The sequence below is a fragment of the Xenopus laevis genome, chromosome 9_10S (assembly GCF_017654675.1).
Source record: "Xenopus laevis strain J_2021 chromosome 9_10S, Xenopus_laevis_v10.1, whole genome shotgun sequence".
Classification (NCBI taxonomy): Eukaryota; Metazoa; Chordata; class Amphibia; order Anura; family Pipidae; genus Xenopus; species Xenopus laevis.
In genome coordinates, this window is record NC_054388.1 from 17574775 (window position 1) to 17599441 (window position 24667).

Sequence of the window (24667 nt, forward strand, 5' to 3'; positions counted from 1 at the left end):
CAAAGAGGGATTGTATCCCTGAACGACTAAAAGTTTTAAACTCATCCGATCAATTTTGCGAACGATACTGCCAAGACGATCGTTCGTACAACATCAACCATCCATTTGGTTATCGATATTATCGGAACGTTCTGGAATCGGTCGTTTGGAAGTAAAAAATCTGCCCGTGTATGGTCGCCTTTAGGCTGAGCTTGAAGGATATAGTCAGAGTCCATCTGTTTCTTGATTCCATAACACAAGCAACATATAATCTCTAGCTGAGCCACTAACTCCCCCATCCCTGACAGAACCAGTGGATGCTGAAAGTTGTAGTAGAGAACTTTATAGAACATTTTGCTATTGAAAAAAGTATTAATGTGAGGGTTTTTTTTCCTCAAAAAATTCTTCATTTAATGCACTTTGTTTATTTACAGTATAGTTACTCTTATTCTTGTGTTCTCTCTTTATACCAGTAGTCAAATTGAAATTTTGGAGCTGCGGGATTTAGAAAAGGAATACGTTCTTGCACAGACGTGGCTGACTCTTGCAAAGCATAATCCCAGTACGGCAGCTATTGCAGGTAACAGAACTCTTTCATTAGATTCAGTACATACGTATGGGGGGCGCTTATTTAATACCAGAGAAAAAGCAGGCTCTGTATAGACATGGTGTTTTTATATCAAGTGCTGAACTGAATTATGTGCTTTCTCTTTCACAGGGAGTTCGGCTGCTCAAGAAATGGTGGCTCTTCTGGTACAGGCCGGCCTGTTTGATACACAATATCCCTGTGTCAGACATTCAAACTTGCTCTGACATCAGTGTTTGAGGGACTTGCTTGCAAGTAAGTGCTCATCAGCACTCGTTCAGAATAATAGCAGCCCGACATCACTAACCTTATCATATAGTCAAATACAAGAGTCCTCTGCACTCAACCCATTATCAATATATTTAAGACAGAGACATTTTGTGCATACTGCTACTGAAAAATGCCTTACCCTTTAAACAAAACAGGGATTGTTTGTCCATATATTGCAATATATTTAAGCTGGCCAACTACGTCACTGTCATCCCATATCTGGCCAGTCCTATGCTCAATTTTATCTGATTCATTAAGAATTCTATTGCTTCATTATACATTTTACAAAGGGACTAGGTTTTACCTGCAACTTACTTGCTGCTTTCAAAGTAAAACTCCCAAACTTGGCTGCCCTTTTATTAGACACCAGTGGGATCACCTGACTATAGTTGGGAAGGGTGGGAGCTACAACATGGAGCTGGTCACTGCTCCTGTATAACTATAACAAACAAGGGAAAGTTGTGCTCACCACTATTTTTTAAAACCATTAGGCGGGGGTGCAATGAGGCTGTGACCACAAAATATAGTCAGGTGATCCCACTGGTGTCTAATAAAAGGGCAGCCAAGTTTGGGAGTTTTACTTTGAAAGCAGCAAATAAGTTGCAGGTAAAACCTAGTCCCTTTGTAAAATGTATAATTAAGCAATAGAATTCTTAATGAATCAGATGAAAATTAAGCATAGGACTGGCCAGATATGGGATGACTTTGACGTAGTTGGCCAGCTTAAATATATTGCAATATATGGACAAACAATCCCTGTGTTGTTTAAAGGGTAAGGCATTTTTCAGTAGCAGTATGCACAAAATGTCTCTGTCTTAAATATATTGATAATGGGTTGAGTGCAGAGGACTCTTGTATTTGACTATATGTATTTTGTGGTCACAGCCTCATTGCACCCCCGCCTAATGGTTTTAAAAAATAGTGGTGAGCACAACTTTTCCTTGTTTGTTTATCACTAACCTAATAACTAATCAATCACTGTTTTTGCTCGAAATTCGTTTTCTACATGGCAAATCATTTACTAGTAGGTCTAATAGAAACCCAACATTACAGTCATGACATGTATGCTTCTGTGTCATTGAATCATTAATTGAGGATTGTTCCAATAGCAGTGTTCAAAATAATAAAAGCTTTTTCCAAATATTAACAGTGTTCCACATAATAATAGTTAATTCCAAATAATAGCAGTGTTCCAAATAATAGTTTATTCCAAATAATAGCAGTGTTCCAAATAATAGTTAATTCCAAATAATAGCTAATTCCAAATAATAGCTAGTTCCAAATAATAGCAGTGTTCCAAATAATAGTTTATTCCAAATAATAGCAGTGTTCCAAATAATAGTTCATTCCAAATAATAACAATGTTCCAAATAATAGTTAATTCCAAATAATAGCAGTGTTCCAAATAATAGTTTATTCCAAATAATAGCAGTGTTCCAAATAATAATAGTTAATTCCAAATAATAGTTAATTCCAAATAACAGTTAATTCCAAATAATATCAGTTTTCCAAATAATAATAGTTGTTTCCAAATAATAGCAGTGTTCCAAATAATAGTTAATTCCAAATAATAGCAGTGTTCCAAATAATAGTTTATTCTAAATAATAGCAGTGTTCCAAATAATAATAGTTTATTCCAAATAATAGCAGTGTTCCAAATAATAATAGTTTATTCCAAATAATAGCAGTGTTCCAAATAATAGTTTATTCCAAATAATAGCTGTGTTCCAAATAATAATAGTTTATTCCAAATAATAAACAAATGTTTATTATTTCCATATGCAAAAAAGGTCAGGGCTGGAAATCACATGACTTTTCGTCACTAAACAAGGAAATAAAAAAAAATGGTGCTCTTTTTCCGTTTCCAGACCCTAATCTGCATATGCAAATTCGAGTTCGGTATATGGCCGAATCTTTCACAAAGGATTCGGGGATTCAGCTGAATCCAAAATGGTGGATTTGGTGTATCCCTTCCATCAACTGTTGATGAAAGTCTCAGCAACCGGCAGCTCCCAAACGCTATCAGGAGATACTGAGCCTTGTACAGCTGGAGGGCCACGAGCTGATCAGACTCCCCATAAACCATTCTGTTTGTGACATGCTTTTGGTTGTGTTTTCCTTATTTTGCCTGAACATGAACGTTTCATCTTGTCCCACAGATGCATCCGATTGCAGCAGGGCAGGGAGGCAGCGCAGGCAGAAGATTGGGAATGGCTGGTGGCCAATCAACTGGCTATTGTTATCAATACAAAGGAGTCCAGGTATTTCAGTTTTCTACTCAAACCTGGTAAACAATTCTACCCAAGTCATCGGGCACCTTCTGCGCGGCTGCCTAAGGACTTGTCATGAGTCTGAAGGCACCGACATCAGTGAGCAAGTAGTAATGCCCAAGACTTTCCTTTCTATTGGACACCCATTGTATTGGAGACATTGTGTATAGATACCTCCTGCTTTCCATTTATTTAATATAACCAGCCATGTAAGGTAAGGAACTATAGGCATGATCCTGTAGCTCTTTGGTTTATACCCATGACAGATAGAATTCCCACTGGCTGGTGTTGATGCTTTATTGCAGAGCATATTTTAGGGGGAACTATCACAAACATAAAAATTTAATATACGCTTCATCATACTGAAATAAGAAACTTTCTAAATACAATCAATTAAAATTTTTGTAACATTTCTGAAATAATCAAGTTTATTTTCACTATTCCCCTCTCAAGCATCTGTTTCTCCTCATTCTGTCTTCATTAAGGAGTTGGGTGTCCGATGAATAATCCAATAAATATATCTTGTGGGGGGGGGGCTCCTTTTGCTTAGAAGATTTATTAGAGATGACTCTATTAAAATCACCAGACATCATGTCATGACATCTCTATTTGCAGGATTTGTGCAAATGGCAGTTATTTTGTTACATTTTTGATTTTTGTACTGGAATCAGTTATTTGAGTTAGCTCTAATACATCCTCTAGGCAAAGGAGCCCCCTATAAGATATATTGGATCATTATCTGACACCCAACTCATGAATACAGAATGAAGAGAAACAGATGCTGAGAGAGGGATAGTAAATATAAATGTGATTATTTCAGAAATGTTACAAACATTTTAATTGATTGTATTTACAAAGTTTCTTATTTCAGTATGATGTATATTACATTTTTATGTTTGTGATAGTTCCCCTTTAAGTGTCTCCTGGAGCATAAAGACCCTGATGAGGAAGCTACTACTGAAACTTCACATAGTATATTTGTGTTCTGCACCCCCAAATATGGCTTCTTAGATGAACCCCAAACACGTATACTCATTTCATTTAAAGGAGAAGTAAAGCTACCAAAGCAGTTTATTGCCAATAGATTAGCCACAATAGTGCAAACTAGAACACTATTTTTATTCTGCAGAATGCTTTACCATACCCGAGTTACCAGCTGTAGAAGTTCCCTCTGTTTGTTAAGGATTGCAGCTGCCATATTAGCTTGGTGTGACATCACTTCCTGCCTGAGTCTCTCAGAGCTCGCTCATAGCTCTGAGCTCAGATTACAGCAGGGAGGGGAGGAGGGAGAGGGGGAAAGGGAGAGGAGCAAACTGAGCATGCTCAAGCCCAAGCCCTGGAGATTTAAGATAAAAACAGGAAGTCTGATACAGAAAGAAATGATGTTTCTCTTTTGACAGAGGACTCAGAGCAGCATTACTTGGTGTATTTATATAGACCTTTCTGATAAAGCTTACTTAGTTTTAGCCTTTCCTTCTCCTTTAAGGCACTATCCACTATCTCCCTCTGCATACCTACTGATGACTTTATTGCCTTCTGAACAGAACCAAATGTGCTTGTGCCACTGTGATAGGAAAATCAGTTCTACTGGAGAAGCCATGCGCTGTATAAAGGATAGCAATGATGTTTCTTTCCCCCAGGCTCCTGTCTCTGCAACCTCTCAGTTGGTCTGGTTCCCTTATTCAGCTATTGACCATCTCTGGTAGACTCTGGGCGAGAATGAAAGTAACCGGCACAATCAGGCTGTTGAGTTCTCTGCTTTCCTCCCTGTCTCATGTTCACCTTTAAATGAACTTTTAGTATCATGTTAAGAGTGATATTCTGAGACAATTTGCAATTGGTTTTCATTTTTTATTATTTGTGGATTTTCAGTTATTTAGCTTTTTATTCAGCAGCTCTCCAGTTTGCAATTTCAGCTATCTGGTCCATTACGCTAGCAACCATGCATTGAATTGAATAAGAGACTGGAATATAAATATATTCCTGTCTACCCCCCCCCCTCACCCTGTCTCTTAAAGGGCAAGTAAATCCAGGACTAAACATAAACTGCATGGATTAATATCAGGGCAGGAGGTCTGCTGTATCATTGGTAAAGTTACATCCCCCACTTCAGCAGAACAAACCTTCCCGGTTACTCTGGACGGACCCTCCTCTCCCCATTTTCCCAAAGGGAGTTATATGTGCAGTGAACCTCTGGGGAGCAGGGTACTATGGTAAAATATTCACTACGAATCAAAACATAGACTCAATTATGTACGTCTTACTTTGGCCCAGGGCTCCTTGAATTTCCAGTGGCCATTAATATCCCACCTGTTTTCAGTAGACCAATCACGGGATGGACTGATGCCCAATGAAATATCACATAGACCTGCCCTTCCTATGCCCAAATAATACCAAAGGCAACTTTATCATGGGACAAATATCTTCTAATGACAGTGGCATATTTATGGGTCAGCTCTTTCTAGACCCAATGAGTCAGTTTTCCTTAGCCCAAAGGATACTAATGGCAGTGATATGTATATCCAAGTCCCTGCTAGGCTCAAAATAACATATTAATAAGTCTGCACCTTCTGAACCCAGTCTTATAATGTACGAATCCCGGTGATATGTTTATATACCAAACCTCTGACATCAGTGCAAATCAGTAGGACTGGGTCCAGACATGGCTTATCCCCTTCTAATATTTATTCATCCTTAGCATCTCATTTCACCAATTTCTCCCACCCTTGCCTCTTGATTCCACCTTCACTTTTCAATGACCCTTTTCCCTTCCACTAGAGGTCTCCCTCCTCTGTAATGTTCCCTGGCAATACTATAGAACTATAAAAAATGCAAGAACACCAATGAAATATGTATTAACATATTTATGTATTAACATATTTATTTATAAATTGGATGTTATATTTATGCATTTTAGATTAATTCATACTAATTTAAGTTGGGAAGGACTCACATCCACTAGGTTCAAGATTTAGTGTAAAAGGGATCTTCCTATTTAGTAGTTGATCTAGAGGAAGGCAAAAACCCCATCTAAAGCCAGAGCCAATTTGCCTCAGAGGGGGAAAAATTCCTTCCTGACTCCCAACGGGCAATCGGACAAGTCCCTGGATCAACTTGTACTATGAGTTTATGTGAGTATCAGTACTAAGAGTTTATGTCAGGGTTTAGAGTAGGAGATGTGACTGGTTGTTGAGTGGAAGGCTTGAAAGGATAGAATTTAGAAAGGAAAGAATTTGAACAGGAGAAACCATGGAGGAATTGGTGTTAGGAGATTGCAGGGGGGGAGGCAAAATAAAAAAAGTGGAGAAGAGAAGCCTCTGTGTAGGGGGCATCATTTTAGTGTGTGCTGTGTGGTGGTGACTAAATGTTTTGGTATTGGTGGAATGGAAGAACCAATGGAGGTGCAGGAAGAAGGGCAAGGATTAAAAGATATTATAAAAAGGAAAAACTCTTGATGATATGTAAATAAAAGAAGATATTGGTGGAGGTGTGTTAGCACAAGGACAGAGCTTGCGGGTAGAATATGGGATAAGGGCTGGTGGTGGAGTTAAGGTTAAATGAAAAGTCCTTCGGTAGAGATGTGGTAATTGGATACTAATGAAAACTAAAGGTGGCCATACACGGATAGATCCGCTCGTTTGGCGATGTCGCCAAACGAGCGGATCTCCCTCCGATATGCCCACCTTGAGGTGGGCAATATCGGGCTGATCCGATCGTGGGCCCTAGGGCCCAACGATCGGATCCTAGCGTTCGCCAAACGGGCGGTCGGATCGCGGGACCGCATCAACGAACAGATGCGGCCGCGATCCGACGGGATTTTAATCCCATCCGATCGAGATCTGGCCGACTTTCGGCCAGATCTCGATCGGGGAAGCCCGTCGGGGGCCCCCATACACGGGCCAATAAGCTGCCGACACGGTCTGTCGGCAGCTTTTATCGGCCCGTGTATGGCCACCTTAAGGTCCTAATAGTGGAGCTATGGTGTTTGAAAATGTGAATGCTGCTAGTGGAGCTGTAGAGGTGGATATGAATGTTGGAGCTATAGTTCTGTGAAATGTAGATGCCTAAGGCATGATGTTGGAGTTGTAGTAGTCTGCAAAAAAAGGAAGATGGATGGAACTATGGCACCTCAAAATGAGGTGGAGATATGTGTGGGTGGAGTGAGGTAAAATGAAGCAAATACACCACTGGTGGAGATGTGGTAGTCTGAAAAGAATATGATCATGGAGCTACAGAAGGAGATAAAGTCCCTGCTGGTGTAGTTGCAGGAATCTTGAAGTTACCACTTGCTGAACTGCATCAGCTTGAAAGGAGATGTTGCTGGTGGAGCTGCAGACGCCACTGGATCTGTATGAGACAAAAATATCAGTCAGTAATAGATCATCATTAATTCTCATTCAGAGGCATGGCATTTATGCACAAGTCTTATTCATTAGGGGTTCCAACATGTTAGGGAGTTTTTCTCCCAGGCTGATGCTCCTTTTATAAATGAATGCCTGGCTATGGGAATAAGAAATAATGCCGGAGCCTTCTCAATCGCATTCTACCCTGTTGTGTTATTGTGTGGCTGCTGCAGTGAGGCTAATGTCCATCAGCACAGTATACCTTTATTCAGCCCCTACTGCACGGTGTGTTTATTTGCTTCACACATGGGGAGGATAGTGACCAAGAAATGTAAACTTGAGCATCTTCTAGCCGAAACCCACCTCTTGTGCACAGTGAGGATTCGGGTCCTACCAATGTAGACACCCACCAGGCAGCAGGGGATCAAATTGCTATTTGTCTATCAGCTGAGAACCATTGTACTGAATGGAGATGGGACCTTACCCTGTGGATGTTTCTTTTTCCTCGGCTGTGATTCAGGAAACTCATTCTGGGCTGTTGATGTTATTGGCCACAAGATCAATAACAGGAGAAGCCCTCCAGGGCCATTTGCAGAGCTGCTTCTTGTTCTGCCGATGTCTGTGTGCAGAAGTCACAAGCACGCCGCAGCTTTGAGAGAGCAACTCCCTTCAGTCCTGTATAGGGAAAAATCATATTTGTGATTCATGAATACTAATTAGAGCTTGTATATGATTCATAAACAAAAAAATAAAGACTGAAGCCCAAATGAAAATTGTCTTAGAACGCCATTGTCTCCATTATACTAAAATATAATATTACGTACCCCTTAAAACATGTTTATTATTCCCAGTAACAATATAATTAAAGCAACTCTTGCAGCTGTTGAGTTACACTGTGTGATGGTGCAGTCGTATCAAATATAATGGATTCCCAAACCTTTCTTGGCCGGCAGGTTCTGCAGAGTCCGGAGATGTTCTTCAATCTCAGCCCTGACGATCTTCTTAGGTGGCAGTTGGGTGACAAATGGGTGCTGCAGGAGTTCTTCAGCACTCCCTCTCTCCAAAGGGTCCTTTTTCAGACAGGACTCCAAGAAGGACACAAAATGCTGTGACCTGGAAAAAACAGAGATTTTAAAACTTTAGCTAGCAAAAAAATCCCCAGATCATTATTTCCAGATTCCAGAAGCTTTTACCCAGTAACCATTAGCTATACCCCAGAATATACATATATTTTGCAGTATATCTGTCTATCTATCTATCTGTCTATCTATCATCTATCTATATATCATCTATCTATCATCTATTTATCTACAGTATATATATATACATATATATATATATATATATATATATATATATATATATATATATATATATATAAAGCAACAAAAACAGCACTCACAGGACTTTTGAAGGTGCAAAATCAAAAAATATTTATTTCAACGTTTCGGCTATTCACTTAAGCCGTCAGCCGATGACGGCTTAAGTGAATAGCCGAAACGTTGAAATAAATATTTTTTGATTTTGCACCTTCAAAAGTCCTGTGAGTGCGGTTTTTGTTGCTTTATCTATGATCTATTATAACCAGCACCTAGGCAGTAACAATTGTTATGTGTGCACCAGATCTTGGTCTTTATATATATATATATATATCCCTCTATCTATTTATCTATCTATCTATCTATCTATCTATCTATCTATCTATCTATCTATCTATCTATCGTCTATTTATCATCTATCTATCATCTATCTATCTATCTATCCCTCAATCTATCATCTATCCATCTATTTATCTATCTATCTATTTTGATTTGATCTCTTTAGGGAGAAGTCTGTATTTGTACATACAAGGGGCATGGTGAGGGCAGACTGTGGAAGCAGCTAAGTGGATATAGGAGTTGCCAAATGTCCCAAGTGTTAATAAGAAAATGTGGGGAATTCCATGTCTGCAAGCACAGGTACAATGTACAGTGACACGAGCTGGGACAGACTCACCAGGTGTTTGATTGAAGCTTTGGTGGTTGGGCTTCAATTATCAGGTCCTCCACTGGGTATTGCCCTGTGTATGCTGAAAGTGAAAAACATATATATCAGGTCCATGAAACATGTCTAGAAGTTATTTATTTAATCTATAGAAAAAGTTATCTTTTGCTGGAAATAGCAAATCACCCCAAATTCCTCCCATTCTGATATAGAACCTCTGCTGCTCAATGTATAAAATAAAGTAGCGCCACAATTGTTGTGATTCACTTACGTGGTTTTCCTTCAGCCATTTCGATGGCGGTTATCCCCAGCGACCAGATGTCACACTGCAAAAGACACACCAAAGAGCATTAGAAGGAGAGAATTGGGTTAGTGGGTGTTTAATAAAATCTAAGTAAAAAGGCTAAACTTATAGAATTCTCTTTTAGAAACATCTACATATATTATCATGGGTGCAAAAGTACACGTCATTCTCCTTAGCTCAATTATGGCCAAAACAGAACAGAATACAACTTTTAAAATAGCCCAATGCACCCCCTAGTAAATGAACACACCATGGTATATGTAAAAGTAAATAAATGCTTTATTATATATAAAAGTGTATACAGCAATACATCTCCATTACAAACAATAGCAGTTACTGTACATAACACCAGCGTCACAATGCAAATGAGCAAATATATTAAAACAAACACATTGTGCAAAAAGCTAAGAAACCCAACGTTTCGGTACAACTCTTTTCTGTCAATGAGAAAATGACTGCTTCTATGTCCCATTAACACTGATAAGTAAATGCTCCGTGTTGTTACAAGTATTATAAGTACAACATACTTTGGTGTCGTACGCCAGGCGCTGGCCCTTCTGCCTTATGGCCTCGGGTGCCATCCAGTGTGGAGTCCCTTCCGCTTCGTGGCACAATCCAGTTTGCGGGTCCAGGTCCCAGCTGTGTCCGAAGTCGACTGAAATGACAGATAGAATCCATTCATGGAAAATAACCACAAGATAGAAACCTGAATTATGAAACCCCCTGACTCCATATTCGCAGAAGCTCCCCACCATCCATTACTCTTATAACTGTAAGTTTTACTCACTGATCTTCACTTTGGCCGTCTCTGTGAGCATGATGTTCGGGCTCTTGATGTCTTTATGAACGGCCCCGTTCTTGTGGATGTGGTGCAGCCCCTGGGGAGATTGAGATGTAGGTTATAAGACTATAACAGACATAAGACTAACATTTCCCAACAAAGAGATTGTAAGAAGAGTCCTTAAGGCAGGGGTCCCCAACCTTTTTTTACCCGTGAGCTACATTCAAATGTAAAAAGAGTTGGGGAGCAACACAAGCATGAAATAGTCCCCTGGGGTGCCAAATAAGGGCTGTGATTGGCTCGTATGTGGACTGGCAGCCTACAAGAGGCTCTACTTACATAGTTACATAGTTAAATTGGGTTGAAAAAAGACAAAGTCCATCAAGTTCAACCCCTCCAAATGAAAACCCAGCATCCATACACACACCCCTCCCTACTTTTAATTAAAATTCTATATACCCATACCTATACTAACTATAGAGTTTAGTATCACAATAGCCTTTGATATTATCTGTCCAAAAAATCATCCAAGCCATTCTTAAAGGCATTAACTGAATCAGCCATCACAACATCACCCGGCAGTGCATTCCACAACCTCACTGTCCTGACTGTGAAGAACCCTCTACGTTGCTTCAAATGAAAGTTCTTTTCTTCTAGTCTAAAGGGGTGGCCTCTGGTACGGTGATCCACTTTATACTTGGCACTATACTTAGTACACTTTGTACTTTTATGCAATTAAAACTCGATTCCAAGCCTGGAATTCAAAAATAAGTACCTGCTTTGAGTACACTAAGAGCAACATCCAAGGGGTTGGAGAGCAACATGTTGCTCACGAGCTACTGGTTGGGGATCACTGCCTTAAGGGGTAAATCTGATCTTACCTTTAAAACCTCCTTGCAGACATAGCCAATCCAGGTCTCCTTCAGGGATTGGCCATTGGTCTTGCTGATGAGGTTGTACAGAGAGCCTCCACCACAGTATTCAAGAACAATCTGCAATATATAGAAATTATTTAAGGTCATGTATTCTATCACTTCCAGTGGAGATTGCTTTGGTATAAGAGGAATGAACACGATACAGTAAATCATTTCTTACTTCCAAGAGCTCCGATGAGCACTCCGAGAGTGGAGCCCTGTAGTAGGCTCCGTAGTAAGAGGCGATGTTCTTGTGGCCGCCGAACTGCTGGAGAAACTTCAGCTCCCTGCAGACTGACTCTTCATCCTGGTGTGGAATAATAGAGATCCCTTTAGCTCACATAGACATCTACACAAATAGTATTGATATATAGTGATTGGAATTATAAAGATACAGTACTCGGCTGATGTTGGCGATCTTCACCGCTACCACTCCTCTACGATGGTGTCGTCCCTGTAATACAGACAGAAAGGTTGACTTATATACAAGTAGGAAAGAGAGGGTCTAATGCAGCCCCCAAACCAGAAGCTTGATATGTCTGCCTAAATCATTGTGTGTGTAATTGTGTCTAGTGATCACAATCTTGTTCAGTTCCCCTACTCTCTAGGAATTGGTTGGTAACTTACCTTGTAGACGTCTCCAGTGCCGCCCACTCCAGCAAGCACATCCTTGGTCAGCCGACCATCAGGAGGCTGGAAAATAAAATAGAAAAAAGAAGGATTTTATTGATAACATAATATTCCCCAGGGTACAAAACATGTCTCACTTTCGGCAGTAGCGGCGAGTGTTTTACCCTCCTTTCTACTCACCTCATAAGTCTCGGAGAGGGGTCTGGATTCCGCCTGTGGCAAAGGAGAAGAGAAAGATTCTATTACATTCTATACTTTATCTGTACCTGTTCTCTATTCAGCAAAACCCTAAATTCAGATAAAACATTAGCAGTTGACTTACCTTCCTCCAGGGGGCGCAGAATAGCATTGCGCCTACGTTTTTTAGCTCTTAAAAGAGCTGTTGGATTATAAAGAGATATCAGCTGACGTCAAAGGTGTTTTTTCCAAACGCCAAAAATCAGATGGAATATCACTGAATATCTCTATAAAACAATCGCTGTGAAATCACTTGGAAAATCACTCTGAAAATCGCTTTGAAAACGCTATGAAAACGCCTCGTCGCTCGGAAATCTCACTGTATGGGGAAACAGAAAGAAATAAGAGATTGTAAGCTCACATGCACCAGCCCTCTCTGTTATACATATCAGGATTCACTGCCTTATATAAGTATTCACACCCTCAACCAATTCTCCCATTGTACCAAAAACAAACCCTAAAATTATATATATTGTTTATCTGTTTTATCTGTAATTTTTATTCTGACCATAAATTCTAAAATCTGATTTCCACTGGCAAAAAACAAAATTTAGCATCAGTTTTTCCTTTTGCATCAACAGCATTAAAGCAAAGTTCCCCTTTAAATGAAATGAAATTAAACAGGTTGCAGCATTTCCCTGTATTGGCACCATCCATTCTTCCCTCTATTATAATATGAGGCCCAGTCCCTGCTGACATGCAGCCTCTCAACTTCATGATATCACGGTAATAGGACTAGTACAGGCTACAGGTCTGACAAGGGATGCTGGGATTTGTACCACAGGCTACAGGTCAGACAAGGGATGCTGGGATTTCTAATATAGGCTGCAGCGAAGAAAGTTAGTCCAGCACCCACTGTTTCATGAATAAAACGGCCTTTATTGGACCAAGGGCATTACAGCAACGTTTCAGACCAACTGGTCTTTTATCAAGCTATGATAAAAGACCAGTTGGTCTGAAACGTTGCTGTAATGCCCTTGGTCCAATAAAGGCCGTTTTATTCATGAAACAGTGGGTGCTGGACTAACTTTCTTCGCTAATATTGCCAGTGGAAGGTGGCCACTGGAGGACGTGCACCCAGCCAAAGAAGTGAGTTGCAGTTGTGCTGACTACTAATCTGCTATAATATAGGCTGCAGGTCTGACAAGGGATGCTGGGATTTCTAATATAGGCTACAGGTCCGACAAGGGATGCTGGGATTTGTACTACAGACTGCAGGTCTGACAAGGGATGCTGGGATTTGTACTATAGGCTGCTGGTCTGACAAGGGATTATGGGATTTGTATTATAGGCTACAGGTCTGACAAGGGATGCTGGGATTTGTACTATAGGCTACAGGTCTGACAAGGGATGCTGGGATTTGTACTACAGACTGCAGGTCTGACAAGGGATGCTGGGATTTGTACTATAGGCTGCTGGTCTGACAAGGGATTATGGGATTTGTATTATAGGCTACAGGTCTGACAAGGGATGCTGGGATTTGTATTTTAGGCTACTGGTCTGACAAGGGATGCTGGGATTTGTAGGTCAGTAACAGTTAGAAGGTTATAGGCAGCAGGTCTGACAAGGGATGCTGGGATTTGTACTATAGGCTACAGGTCTGACAAGGGATGCTGGGATTTGTACTATAGGCTGCAGGTCTGACAAGGGATGCTGGGATTTCTAATATAGGCTACAGGTCTGACAAGGGATGCTGGGATTTGTACTACAGACTGCAGGTCTGACAAGGGATGCTGGGATTTGTACTATAGGCTGCTGGTCTGACAAGGGATTATGGGATTTGTATTATAGGCTATAGGTCTGACAAGGGATGCTGGGATTTGTATTTTAGGCTACTGGTCTGACAAGGGATGCTGGGATTTGTAGGTCAGTAACAGTTAGAAGGTTATAGGCAGCAGGTCAGACAAGGGATTCTGGGATTTGTACTACAGGCTACAGGTCTGACAAGGCATGCTGGGATTTGTAGTTCAGTAACAGTTAGAAGGTTATAGGGTGCAGGTCAGACAAGAGATTCTGGGATTTGTAGTACAGGCTACATGTCTGACAAGGGATTCTGGGATTTGTACTATAGGCTACAGGTCTGACAAGGGATTCTGGGATTTGTACTACAGGCTGCATGTCTGACAAGGGATTCTGGGATATGTACTATAGGCTACAGGTCTGACAAGGGATGCTGGGATTTGTACTATAGGCTGCAGGTCTGACAAGGGATGCTGGGATTTGTACTATAGGCTGCAGGTCTGACAAGGGATGCTGGGATTTGTAGTTCTGTAACATTTAGAAGACCACAAGCTGCAGGTCTGACAAGGGATGCTGGGATTTGTAGTTCAGTAACAGTTAGAAGATTATAGGCTGCAGGTCTGACAAGGGATGCTGGGATTTTTAGGTCAGTAACAGCTAGAAAACAACAGACTGCTGGTCTGACAAGGGATGCTGGGATTTCTACCACAGGTTGTAGGTCTGACAAGGGATGCTGGGATTTGTACTACAGGTTGCAGGTCTGACAATGGATGCTGGGATTTGTACTACAGGCTGCAGGTCTGACAATGGAATTCTGGGATTTGTAGTTCAGTAACAGCTAGAAAACTACAGACTGCTGGTCTGACAAAGGATGCTGGGATTTGTACTACAGGCTGCAGGTCTGACAAGGGATGCTGGGATTTGTACTACAGGCTGCATGTCTGACAAGGGATGCTGGGATTTGTAGTTCAGTAACAGTTAGAAGACCACAAGCTGCAGGTCTGACAAGGGATGCTGGGATTTTTAGGTCAGTAACAGCTAGAAAACTACAGACTGCTGGTCTGACAAGGGATGCTGGGATTTGTGCTACAGGGTGCAGGTCTGACAAGGGATGCTGGGATTTGTACTACAGGTTGCAGGTCTGACAAGGGATGCTGGGGTTTGTAGTTCAGTAACAGTTAGAAGACCACAAGCTGCAGGTCTGACAAGGGATGCTAGGATTAGTAGTCAGTAACAGTTAGAAGATTATAGGCAGCAGGTCTGACAAGGGATGCTGGGATTTTTAGGTCAGTAACAGCTAGAAAACTACAGGCTGCAGGTCAGACAAGGAATGCTGGGATTTGTACTATAGGCTACAGGTCTGACAAGGGATGCTGGGATTTGTACTATAGGCTGCAGATCCAACAAGGGATGCTGGGATTTGTAGTTCAGTAACAGTTAGAAGACCACAAGCTGCAGGTCTGACAAGGGATGTTGGGAGTTTTAGGTCAGTAACAGTTAGAAGACCACAAGCTGTAGGTCTGACAAGGGATGCTATGATTTTTAGGTCAGTAACAGCTAGAAAACTACAGGCTGCAGGTCAGACAAGGAATGCTGGGATTTGTACTATAGGCTACAGGTCTGACAAGGGATGCTGGGATTTTTACTATAGACTGCAGATCCGACAAGGGATGCTGGGATTTGTAGTTAGTAACAGTTAGAAGACCACAAGCTGCAGGTCTGACAAGGGATGCTGGGATTTTTAGGTCAGTAACAGCTAGAAAACTACAGACTGCTGGTCTGACAAGGGATGCTGGGATTTATACTACAGGATGCAGGTCTCACAAGGGATGCTGGGATTTGTACTACAGGTTGCAGGTCTGACAAGGGATACTGGGATTTGTACTACAGGTTGTAGGTCTGACAAGGGATGCTGGGATTTGTACTACAGGTTGCAGGTCTGACAAGGGATGCTGGGATATATACTACAGGCTGCAGGTCTGACAAGGGATTCTGGGATTTGTAGTTCGGTAACAGCTAGAAAACTACAGACTGCTGGTCTGACAAAGGATGCTGGGATTTGTACTACAGGCTGCAGGTCTGACAAGGGATGCTGGGATTTGTACTATAGGCTACAGGTCTGACAAGGAATGCTGGGATTTGTAGTTCAGTAACAGTTAGAAGACCACAAGCTGCAGGTCTGACAAGGGATGCTGGGATGTGTACTACAGGCTGCAGGTCTGACAATGGAATTCTGGGATTTGTAGTTCAGTAACAGCTAGAAAACTACAGACTGCTGGTCTGACAAAGGATGCTGGGATTTGTACTATAGGCTACAGGTCTGACAAGGAATGCTGGGATTTGTAGATCAGTAACAGTTAGAAGACCACAAGCTGCAGGTCTGACAAGGGATGTTGGGAGTTTTAGGTCAGTAACAGTTAGAAGACCACAAGCTGTAGGTCTGACAAGGGATGCTAGGATTTTTAGGTCAGTAACAACTAGAAAACTACAGACTGCTGGTCTGACAAGGGATGCTGGGATTTGTACTATAGGCTGCAGGTCTGACAAGGGATGCTGGGATTTGTACAATAGACTACAGGTCTGACAAGGGATTCTGGGATTTGTACTGCAGGCTGCAGGTCTGACAAGGGATGCTGTGATCTGTAGTTCAGTAACAGTTAGAAGACCACAGGCTGTAGGTCTGACAGGGGATGCTGGGATTTTTAGGTCAGCAACAGCTAGAAAACTACAGGCTGCAGGTCTGACAAGGGATGCTGGGATTTGTACTACAGGCTACAGGTCTGACAAGGAATGCTGGGATTTGTACTATAGGCTACAGGTCTTACAAGGGATGCTGGGATTTGTACTATAGACTACAGGTCTGACAAGAGATGCTGGTATTTGTACTACAGGCTGCAGGTCTGACAAGGGATGCTGGGATTTGTAGTTCAGTAACAGTTAGAAGACCACAAGCTGCAGCTCTGACAAGGGATGCTGGGATTTTTAGGTCAGTAACAGCTAGAAAACTACAGACTGCTGGTCTGACAAGGGATGCTGGGATTTGTACTACAGGCTGCAGGTCTGACAAGGGATGCTGGGATTTGTAGCTCAATAACAGTTAGAAGATTATAGGCAGCAGGTCTGACAAGTGATGCTGGGATTTGTACTACAGGCTGCAGGTCTGACAAGGGATGCTGGGATTTGTACTATAGGCTACAGGTCTGACAAGGGATGCTGGGATTTGTACTATAGGCTGCAGATCCGACAAGGGATGCTGGGATTTGTAGTTCAGTAACAGTTAGAAGACAACAAGCTGCAGGTCTGACAAGGGATGCTGGGATTTTTAGGTCAGTAACAGCTAGAAAAATACAGACTGCTGGTCTGACAAGGGATGCTGGGATTTATACTACAGGATGCAGGTCTCACAAGGGATGCTGGGATTTGTACTACAGGTTGCAGGTCTGACAAGGGATACTGGGATTTGTACTACAGGTTGTAGGTCTGACAAGGGATGCTGGGATTTGTACTACAGGTTGCAGGTCTGACAAGGGATGCCGGGATTTGTAGTTCGGTAACAGCTAGAAAACTACAGACTGCTGGTCTGACAAAGGATGCCGGGATTTGTACTACAGGCTGCAGGTCTGACAAGGGATGCTGGGATTTGTACTATAGGCTACAGGTCTGACAAGGAATGCTGGGATTTGTAGTTCAGTAACAGTTAGAAGACCACAAGCTGCAGGTCTGACAAGGGATGCTGGGATGTGTACTACAGGCTGCAGGTCTGACAATGGAATTCTGGGATTTGTAGTTCAGTAACAGCTAGAAAACTACAGACTGCTGGTCTGACAAGGGATGCTGGGATGTGTACTACAGGCTGCAGGTCTGACAAGGGATTCTGGGATTTGTAGGTCAGTAACAGTTAGAAGATTATAGGCAGCAGGTCTGGCAAGGGATGCTGAGATTTGTACTATAGACTACAGGTCTGACAAGGGATGCTGGGATTTGTACTATAGGCTACAGGTCTGACAAGGGATGCTGGGATTTGTACTACAGGCTACAGGTCTGACAAGGGATGCTGGTATTTGTACTACAGCCTGCAGGTCTGACAAGGGATTCTGGGATTTGTAGTTCAGTAACAGTTAGAAGACCACAAGCTGCAGGTCTGACAAGGGATGCTGGGTGTTTTAGGTCAGTAACAGCTAGAAAACTACAGACTGCTGGTCTGACAAGGGGTGCTGGGATTTGTACTACAGGTTGCAGGTCTGACAAGGGATGCTGGGATTTGTACTATAGGCTACAGGTCTGACAAGGGATGCTGGGATTTGTACTACAGGCTACAGGTCTGACAAGGAATGCTGGGATTTGTACTATAGGCTACAGGTCTGACAAGGGATTCTGGGATTTGTACTTTTAGGCTACAGGTCTGACAAGGGATGCTGGGATTTGTACTATAGACTACAGGTCTGACAAGAGATGCTGGGATTTGTACTATAGACTACAGGTCTGACAAGGGATGCTGGGATTTGTAGTTCAGTAACAGTTAGAAGACCACAAGATGCAGATCTGACAAGGGATGCTGGGATTTTTAGGTCAGCAACAGCTAGAAAACTACAGACTGCTGGTCTGAGAAGGGATGCTGGGATTTGTACTACAGGCTGCAGGTCTGACAAGGGATGCTGGGATTTGTAGGTCAGTAACAGCTAGAAAACTACAGACTGCTGGTCTGACAAGGGATGCTGGGATTTGTACTACAGGCTGCAGGTCGGACAAGGGATGCTGGGATTTGTAGTTCAGTAACAGTTAGAAGACCACAAGCTGCAGGTCTGACAAGGGATGCTGGGATATTTAGGTCAGTAACAGCTAGAAAACTACAGACTGCTGGTCTGACAAGGGATGCTGGGATTTGTACCACAGGCTGCAGGTCTGACAAGGGATTCTGGGATTTGTAGTTCAGTAAAAGCTAGAGAACTACAGACTGCTGGTCTGACAAGGGATGCTGGGATTTGTAGCTCAGTAACAGTTAGACGATTATAGGCAACAGGTCTGACAAGGGATACTGGGATTTGTAGTTCAGTAACAGCTAGAAAACTACAGACTGCTGGTCTGACAGGGGATGCTGGGATGTGTACTACAGGCTGCAGGTCTGACAAGGGATTCTGGGATTTGTAGGTCAGTAACAGTTAGAAGATTATAGGCAGCAGGTCTGACAAGGGATGCTGGGATTTGTACTATAGGCTACAGGTCTGACAAGGGATCCTGGGATTTGTACTATAGGCTACAGGTCTGACAAGGGATGCTGGGATTTGTACTACAGTCTACAGGTCTGACAAGGGATGCTGGTATTTGTACTACAGCCTGCAGGTCTGACAAGGGATTCTGGGATTTGTAGTTCAGTAACAGTTAGAAGACCACAAGCTGCAGGTCTGACAAGGGATGCTGGGAGTTTTAGGTCAGTAACAGCTAGAAAACTACAGACTGCTGGTCTGACAAGGGGTGCTGGGATTTGTACTACAGGTTGCAGGTCTGACAAGGGATGCTGGGATTTGTACTATAGGCTACAGGTCTGACAAGGGATTCTGGGATTTGTACTTTTAGGCTACAGGTCTGACAAGAGATGCTGGGATTTGTACTATAGACTACAGGTCTGACAAGAGATGCTGGGATTTGTACTATAGACTACAGGTCTGACAAGAGATGCTGGGATTTGTACTATAGACTACAGGCCTGACAAGGGATGCTGGGATTTGTAGTTCAGTAACAGTTAGAAGACCACAAGATGCAGGTCTGACAAGGGATGCTGGGATTTTTAGGTCAGCAACAGCTAGAAAACTACAGACTGCTGGTCTGACAAGGGATGCTGGGATTTGTACTACATGCTGCAGGTCTGACAAGGGATTCTGGGATTTGTAGTTCAGTAAAAGCTAGAAAACTACAGACTGCTGGTCTAACAAGGGATGCTGGGATTTGTAGCTCAGTAACAGTTAGAAGATTATAGGCAACAGGTCTGACAAGGGATTCTGGGATTTGTACTACAGGCTGCAGGTCTGACAAGGGATTCTGGGATTTGTAGTTCAGTAACAGTTAGAAGATTATAGGCAGCAGGTCTGACAAGGGATACTGGGATTTGTAGTTCAGTAACAGCTAGAAAACTACAGATTGCTGGTCTGACAGGGGATGCTGGGATGTGTACTACAGGCTGCAGGTCTGACAAGGGATTCTGGGATTTGTAGGTCAGTAACAGTTAGAAGATTATAGACAGCGGGTCTGACAAGGGATGCTGGGATTTGTACTATAGGCTACAGGTCTGACAAGGGATTCTGGGATTTGTAGTTCAGTAACAGTTAGAAGACCACAAGCTGCAGGTCTGACAAGGGATGCTGGGAGTTTTAGGTCAGTAACAGCTAGAAAACTACAGACTGCTGGTCTGACAAGGGGTGCTGGGATTTGTACTACAGGTTGCAGGTCTGATAAGGGAAGCTGGGATTTGTACTATAGGCTACAGGTCTGACAAGGGATTCTGGGATTTGTACTATAGGCTACAGGTCTGATAAGGGAAGCTGGGATTTGTACTATAGGCTGCAGGTCAGACAAGGGATTTTGGGATTTTTCGGTCAGTAACAGTTAAGAAGACCACAGGCTACAGGTCTGACAAGGGATGCTGGGACATTCAGGACATGAGTAACAGTGACTGGGAAGTTGCAGCTCCAAAACTTTTTCCTTTAAAGCCTTTTAAGAAGTCAGTTTTATATACAAAGTGAGATGCAAAGAGAAATATGGATATTAATAGTATTGGAGGAGAAACACCAAGTGGCCAACTGTCGCTCCAAACACTGGGTGACCCCTGTTATATGGGAACATGGGGGATTTCAGACATTTGCCCTTAATAATTGCTTAATTTTTACTGAAAAGCTTTTTAATAAGTAAATGTAATATATAAAGTGAGATACAGAGAGAAATATGAATATTAAGAGCATTAGAGGAGAAACCTGAACAGCAAGTGGCCAACTGTCAACTGTCACTCCAAACACTGTCAGTGACCCCTGTTATATGGGAACATGGGAGATTTCAGACTTCTCCCCTTAATAATTTCTTAACTTTCCCTTAACAGATTTATTAAGACGTAAATGTTATATACAAAGTGAGATACAGAGAGAAATATAAATATTAATAGCATTAGAGGAGAAACCTGAACAGCAAATGTCACTCCAGATGTTGCTATAGTGACCCCTGTAATATGTTAACATAGGAGATTTCAGACTTTTATTATTTCTTAACTTGCACTTATTTTAAATATAAAGCAATTGGAATCCCAAATTTTATTTTATACTTGTTTTAAATATAAAGCAATTGGAATCCCAAATATTATTTGATACTTTCTGTATTTAGCCTGACAGGTGTGGAGTCTCCCTGCATCCCTGTTCCTTCCCCCAACCCCAACTCTCCTATAATCTATTAAAATGACAAAACCAAGGCTAATATCCCTGACGCCACCTAGTGACTCAATTTAGTAGTGATTTTCTTCATTTATATCATTATTTTCCATAAATTGTCTCCCAGTATGTGCTGTGCATCCACTTACCTCTGATCCCAGAAATGAAAGTGAGAAATCCGTTATTTAACTGCCAGTTGTGTGTGCGGCCAAATGCCAGGATGTACTTCTGTGTATTTATCCTGAGTTGTCTGTAGTCTGCCTGTTTCCCCATTCCTCCCATAATGATATTTTCTATTAGAATATACACAAAACCAAGGCTAATATCCCAGGCACTAGCCAATGTCACACTCCAATAGCGATTTCCTTCATTTCTGCCATTATTTCCCTTAATGCCCCCATGTATCAATGCTCCACTCACCTCTGATCCCAGAAATAAAAGTGAGTTTACAGCCAATCACGTTTTATGTTTATATCCTGATTGGCTGCAAGTTCAGCACATGTTTACATGCTGTTTAGATAAGTGGGACCCCAGTAAGGAGATGTGGGGGTTCAGTTCATGAATCTTTGATAAGGAATATTAATTCTAATGGACAATGTTAGGCTGGGAGAAGCAGTCCTGCTCTCTTGCACACCTCAATAAAACCACACTGACAAAAACAGAAGCTCAACATAATGGCAGTCTTTTTCATGTTACAGATTTATATATTTGAGTTGTCTGCCACATGTCATCTGTCTCCCTTTCCTGTTCTTTAGACCAAGTGACCAATGCAGAAAATATTCCCCCGGACCAGAAACCGCTTTCCGAGACTTGTGTAAGTGCTGGTAAGTGACAAATACTCAGGCTTTTCTGCTGGGAGTGTAAGGGACCTCCGTGCCGAGTGCAGTGCTAATATATTTGCATGTTCTAAAGAAGTATGGGGCGTTTGACGTGCTTTGGTTAGACTTGCTTTTGGGGTGTCAACTGTACAAAGAGATGGGATGGTGTGCTGAGCTTGACTCTGCAAAGAATTAGGCCAGGGCCAATCCCTTTAAGTTGCCACCTAACATGCCTTCAGAAATGTTTTTGCACTAACATAGCTGCTATTGAACCTCATCCGAATTCTCCCCTCACCACACTTTACCTGTGCCCTCTTTATAATTCCAGGTTGTATTTCCCTGAATGCATTAAAAACACCTGAGTGTGACCTGATCAGGAACTGAAGCCTGTATTTGCTTGTGTGAAACAGGGATGTAATGGGCTATCATCCTCCTCCTCCTCCTACTGTACTTCTGGCAGGCACCTCACTGCTCATTTGAAACACAGGCAGGAACTGTCACATCTGTAGGATATGAATTCTTTTTAACCCAGAGTGAAACCATATCTGTCATTGCCAGCACGTTTGAGGGGTATTTTTATTTATGCTTTATCTCATTTAAGATTCTCATGTTTGCTGGAAGGGGACCACTGGCTCTATATTGGTACAGGAGCCCAGTGATGCTGACAGTATTGTTAGATATGCAGTGAAGCAAAGAATTACAAATTGATGGCCAATAAGAATTACTCTCCCATTTTGGCATGTTTGACCATTTGGGAGGTTTAGATAATTCTGAGCCATTAGTGGATTGAGTTGAATGCATTTCTGTTGGTTGTGCTAAAAGAAGCAATGCCACAGCTATTTTCAGCTTGTTTAATTTATTCAGGTAGTTGTGCTGCCCTTATGGAGAAATAGTTTGATACCATTTGCATGCACGCTCAATTCTCTGAGTGCCAAACTCTATGTGGAATTGTGATGCTTCAATTGGTCTGTAATGTGTGTAATGTGTCCAATCAATGGATAGAATGCTACTGTATTTTTAGATGAAGCTCTCTCGAGACCTATAATGTTTAGGGGTGTAGTTTCCCTTTAAGACAGTGAATTTTGACTGGAATATTTCTGCTATGTCATAACTTATCTGGCTCATTTATCTCTTCTATCACTCTCTCTCTCCCTACAACAGGTCAGCCAGGCAGATGTCTAAGAAACATCGGAAGAAGATCCTCATAAAAATGAAGGAGACCCATCTGGAAACAGAAACCGCACAATCTGAATACTCACCATGCAAAAAACTAAAAGGGTACGTATGCCTATAGGCTAATGAAACTGCATCAGCCCCAGTGACCACATTTTCAATTCTTTAGGAATAATTTGATGCCATCCTTTGCTGGGGCCCAGTAACCCTGGCTGCTTACTTGCAGGAAACTGGGAAATTCCTTGTGCAGCGGAGTTTTAAATTAAATCCATGTCCATCATGGTACTTTGCTGGTAATTTGTAATTAATTACCTTTTGGACAGACAAGGCTGAGCCTCACATAGTCATCAATGTACTTCGCTCATAGAACATACGCAGACAAATTATACTCTCATCGTGGTCTCTGGTCCCCCTGCTTACATCCATCCAGCACTGGCTTAGAATGTACTGTGTTGTGTGTTTCTGCCAGTGCAAGTTTGACTTCTGATTCTTCTTGAGAGACGGCACTAAAAAAGATTTGACTGTTGGTGTAAGGGGTGTCAGAGTGTATACTTAAGTAAAATGCTCTCATGCAAGTGTCTTGGCAGAGGGAGAAGTAAATCTCTGGTGACCTGATTTTGCCTTGCACTGATTTGCTACTAACTTTCTTTTGCAGATCCAGTACTAAAGACAGACACACTCCAGTAATCAGGGGCCAACCCACAAGCAGCCATCACGGCACCACCTCTCCAAAACTGAAAGCCCAATTGACCATGCCCTCATCTCCAACTGTACTGAAGTATGTCTGCGCTGTGCCAGCCACTGAGTGCTAATCTCAGCAGTAGATAACCTGATAGTAATAGTGTGACACAGCAACAGGGACCTTTTATGATAGGTTGGGACTCTTGACACAACAATATGTGCCCCTGGTTGGCTAGTGGAATAGATATAACGTGGAGCTAATTGCATCTGTGTGCCAATTTTGTTTTTTATAGCTAATAAAGTGTATGTAACCTGAGGAGATAAACCTATTTTCAAACTCTCATGAAGCAAGTTGTAGGGATACTGTAGCTCAGCACTGCCCTGCCTTCATGATTTACACTGTAAACTTACCATAGAGTTGTTCAACCTTAGAGTGGACAATTGTCCGTGACCTATTTCCATAAGACATACAGGTTTTTTTTTTCATGAGGAGGAACATTCTGGTGAAGTCTAAAAATTCAGAAGAACAAGAGCTTGAGAAAATGCATG

The 24667-nt window shown here is 42.0% G+C and overlaps 2 protein-coding genes across 2 annotated transcripts; one reads left to right on the plus strand and one right to left on the minus strand.

Annotated features, from left to right (window-relative positions):
* Positions 1–7033: 7033 nt before the first annotated feature.
* Positions 7034–9783, minus strand: LOC121398927 (serine/threonine-protein kinase 3/4-like). Its single transcript, XM_041578521.1, has 5 exons — positions 9703–9783; positions 9444–9516; positions 8386–8561; positions 7933–8123; positions 7034–7452 (listed from the first exon to the last, which is right to left on the minus strand). Exons 1-4 carry the CDS (start codon positions 9719–9721, stop codon positions 8008–8010), a joined length of 384 nt encoding a protein of 127 aa, XP_041434455.1. The 5' UTR covers positions 9722–9783; the 3' UTR covers positions 7034–7452; positions 7933–8007.
* Positions 9784–16469: 6686 nt separating this feature from the next.
* On the plus strand, positions 16470–24432 carry LOC108702674 (targeting protein for Xklp2-B-like). The gene is made up of 4 exons (XM_041578625.1): positions 16470–16503; positions 22202–22270; positions 23426–23542; positions 24093–24432. Exons 3-4 carry the CDS (start codon positions 23439–23441, stop codon positions 24247–24249), a joined length of 261 nt encoding a protein of 86 aa, XP_041434559.1. The 5' UTR covers positions 16470–16503; positions 22202–22270; positions 23426–23438; the 3' UTR covers positions 24250–24432.
* The last annotated feature ends 235 nt before the right edge of the window (positions 24433–24667 follow it).

Coding starts and splice junctions, on each gene's coding strand:
- LOC108702674 (XM_041578625.1), top strand. CDS start 23,439: ATGTCTAAGAAACATCGGAAGAAGATCCTCATAAAAATGAAGGAGACC. Junction 23,543..24,092: donor CCATGCAAAAAACTAAAAGG/GTACGTATGCCT, acceptor TTTCTTTTGCAG/ATCCAGTACTAAAGACAGAC.
- LOC121398927 (XM_041578521.1), bottom strand. Junction 8,562..9,443: donor AAGCTTCAATCAAACACCTG/GTGAGTCTGTCC, acceptor TGTTTTTTCCAG/GTCACAGCATTTTGTGTCCT. Junction 8,124..8,385: donor GAACCTGCCGGCCAAGAAAG/GTTTGGGAATCC, acceptor TTCCCTATACAG/GACTGAAGGGAGTTGCTCTC.